The 1,343-nt window shown below is 42.7% G+C and overlaps 1 protein-coding gene across 1 annotated transcript; it reads left to right on the top strand.

Annotated features, from left to right (window-relative positions):
- Nucleotides 1-425: 425 nt before the first annotated feature.
- Nucleotides 426-1,325, top strand: LOC115034932 (the record flags this gene model as incomplete). Its single annotated transcript, XM_029492483.1, has 2 exons — nt 426-597; nt 1,103-1,325. Coding segments are annotated over exons 1-2 (395 nt in total), but the record flags the coding sequence as incomplete, so codon positions are not given.
- Between the last annotated feature and the right edge of the window lie 18 nt (nt 1,326-1,343).

Genomic DNA, 1,343 nt, shown 5'->3' with positions numbered 1-1,343 from the left:
CCACGAATTGTTTTTGTCACGACCGTGTAATATAAATATTAGTAAATTACCAAATATGTTCGTTGTTGTTATTCACCATTCCTACCAAAACCGTTCCTGACACCTACACCCTGAAAGCAATAAAGGATAGTGACGGTACAATAAATATGGAGCCGGAAAAGAAAATTATGAGATGGAAAGAATATTTTGTTGATCTGTTGAATGGCACAATACCTACAGACCCGATAGAAAACGCAACATATCAGATAGCGGAACCTTTTGTGAAAGAAATATCCAAGGAAGAAGTCAAGGAAGCAATAAAGAACCTTAAAAACTAGAAGGCACCAGGTTCTGACAGCATTCCATCGGAACTCATAAAATATGGTGGAGAGGATATGTATAACTTCATTTACAGGATATGTCATAGGGTATGGTCGGAGGAAGTAATGCCAGAAACCTGGAACGAAGCAATAATTATACCGCTTCATAAGAAGGGTGATAAAACTGAATGTAGCAACTATAGAGGGATATCCCTTCTGAATTCAGTGTACAAAGTTTTCTCCAAAATCCTATTAAACCGTTTGACACCGTATGCAGAAGAATATTTAGGAGAGTACTGTTAGCGGACAATATCTAAAAGGAATATTGTTACGGGTCAGGATTTAATAAACAGACACTAGGCGGGTGTAGGCGGTATTATTGTAAATTTAATAAATAGAACACAGTACACCCAAACGCGACAGAGACTGTGTCGGTGTTGGTGTGTATACAATCAACTTAGCGAATATAACACAAGTACATTAAAACGGTAATAATACTAATCACTACGGGGTCACTGGTCGCGGTTGTACGGAGGTACGCGGCGGACGGACGGAGTCGCCGGACCTTTACAAAAGACTACTACTGACTGCACGCGACATCATCGGTCACGTCGCCGCTGCGGCGTGCCGAGCCTAGCACCACTGGCCTAGAGCTCAGTGTGACCACCGTATATCATAAATAATCACATAGATAAGAGACAAATTAATATTGGCGCTAACATTCGGCTTCCTGGCCAGAGAGATCGTCCTCGATCACGGTAGCGTAACAATAAATACATATAAAAAGAATAATAATTTAACAGATATACCCGGAACGGGGGCAATAAAAAAAAATCATAACATGCAGCGTAAATTCAAACAACGATCAATCCATCTGATAGTCCAACAAGCGAGCAGGTGGTTTCCTCGTCCGTACTGGCCTGGCGGTTGCGACTACGACTTCCTCATCGACCTCATGTCGGACAGCTCGTACTGGCTCGGTGGTCGTGACTACGTCTTCCTCATCGACCTCATGTCGGACAGCTCGTACCGGCTCGTGCACTG

This window comes from Acyrthosiphon pisum, unplaced genomic scaffold (genome assembly GCF_005508785.2).
Source record: "Acyrthosiphon pisum isolate AL4f unplaced genomic scaffold, pea_aphid_22Mar2018_4r6ur Scaffold_21572;HRSCAF=24293, whole genome shotgun sequence".
Classification (NCBI taxonomy): Eukaryota; Metazoa; Arthropoda; class Insecta; order Hemiptera; family Aphididae; genus Acyrthosiphon; species Acyrthosiphon pisum.
The sequence above is the reverse complement of the archived record's forward strand: the minus strand, read 5'-3'. Positions and strand labels throughout refer to the sequence as shown.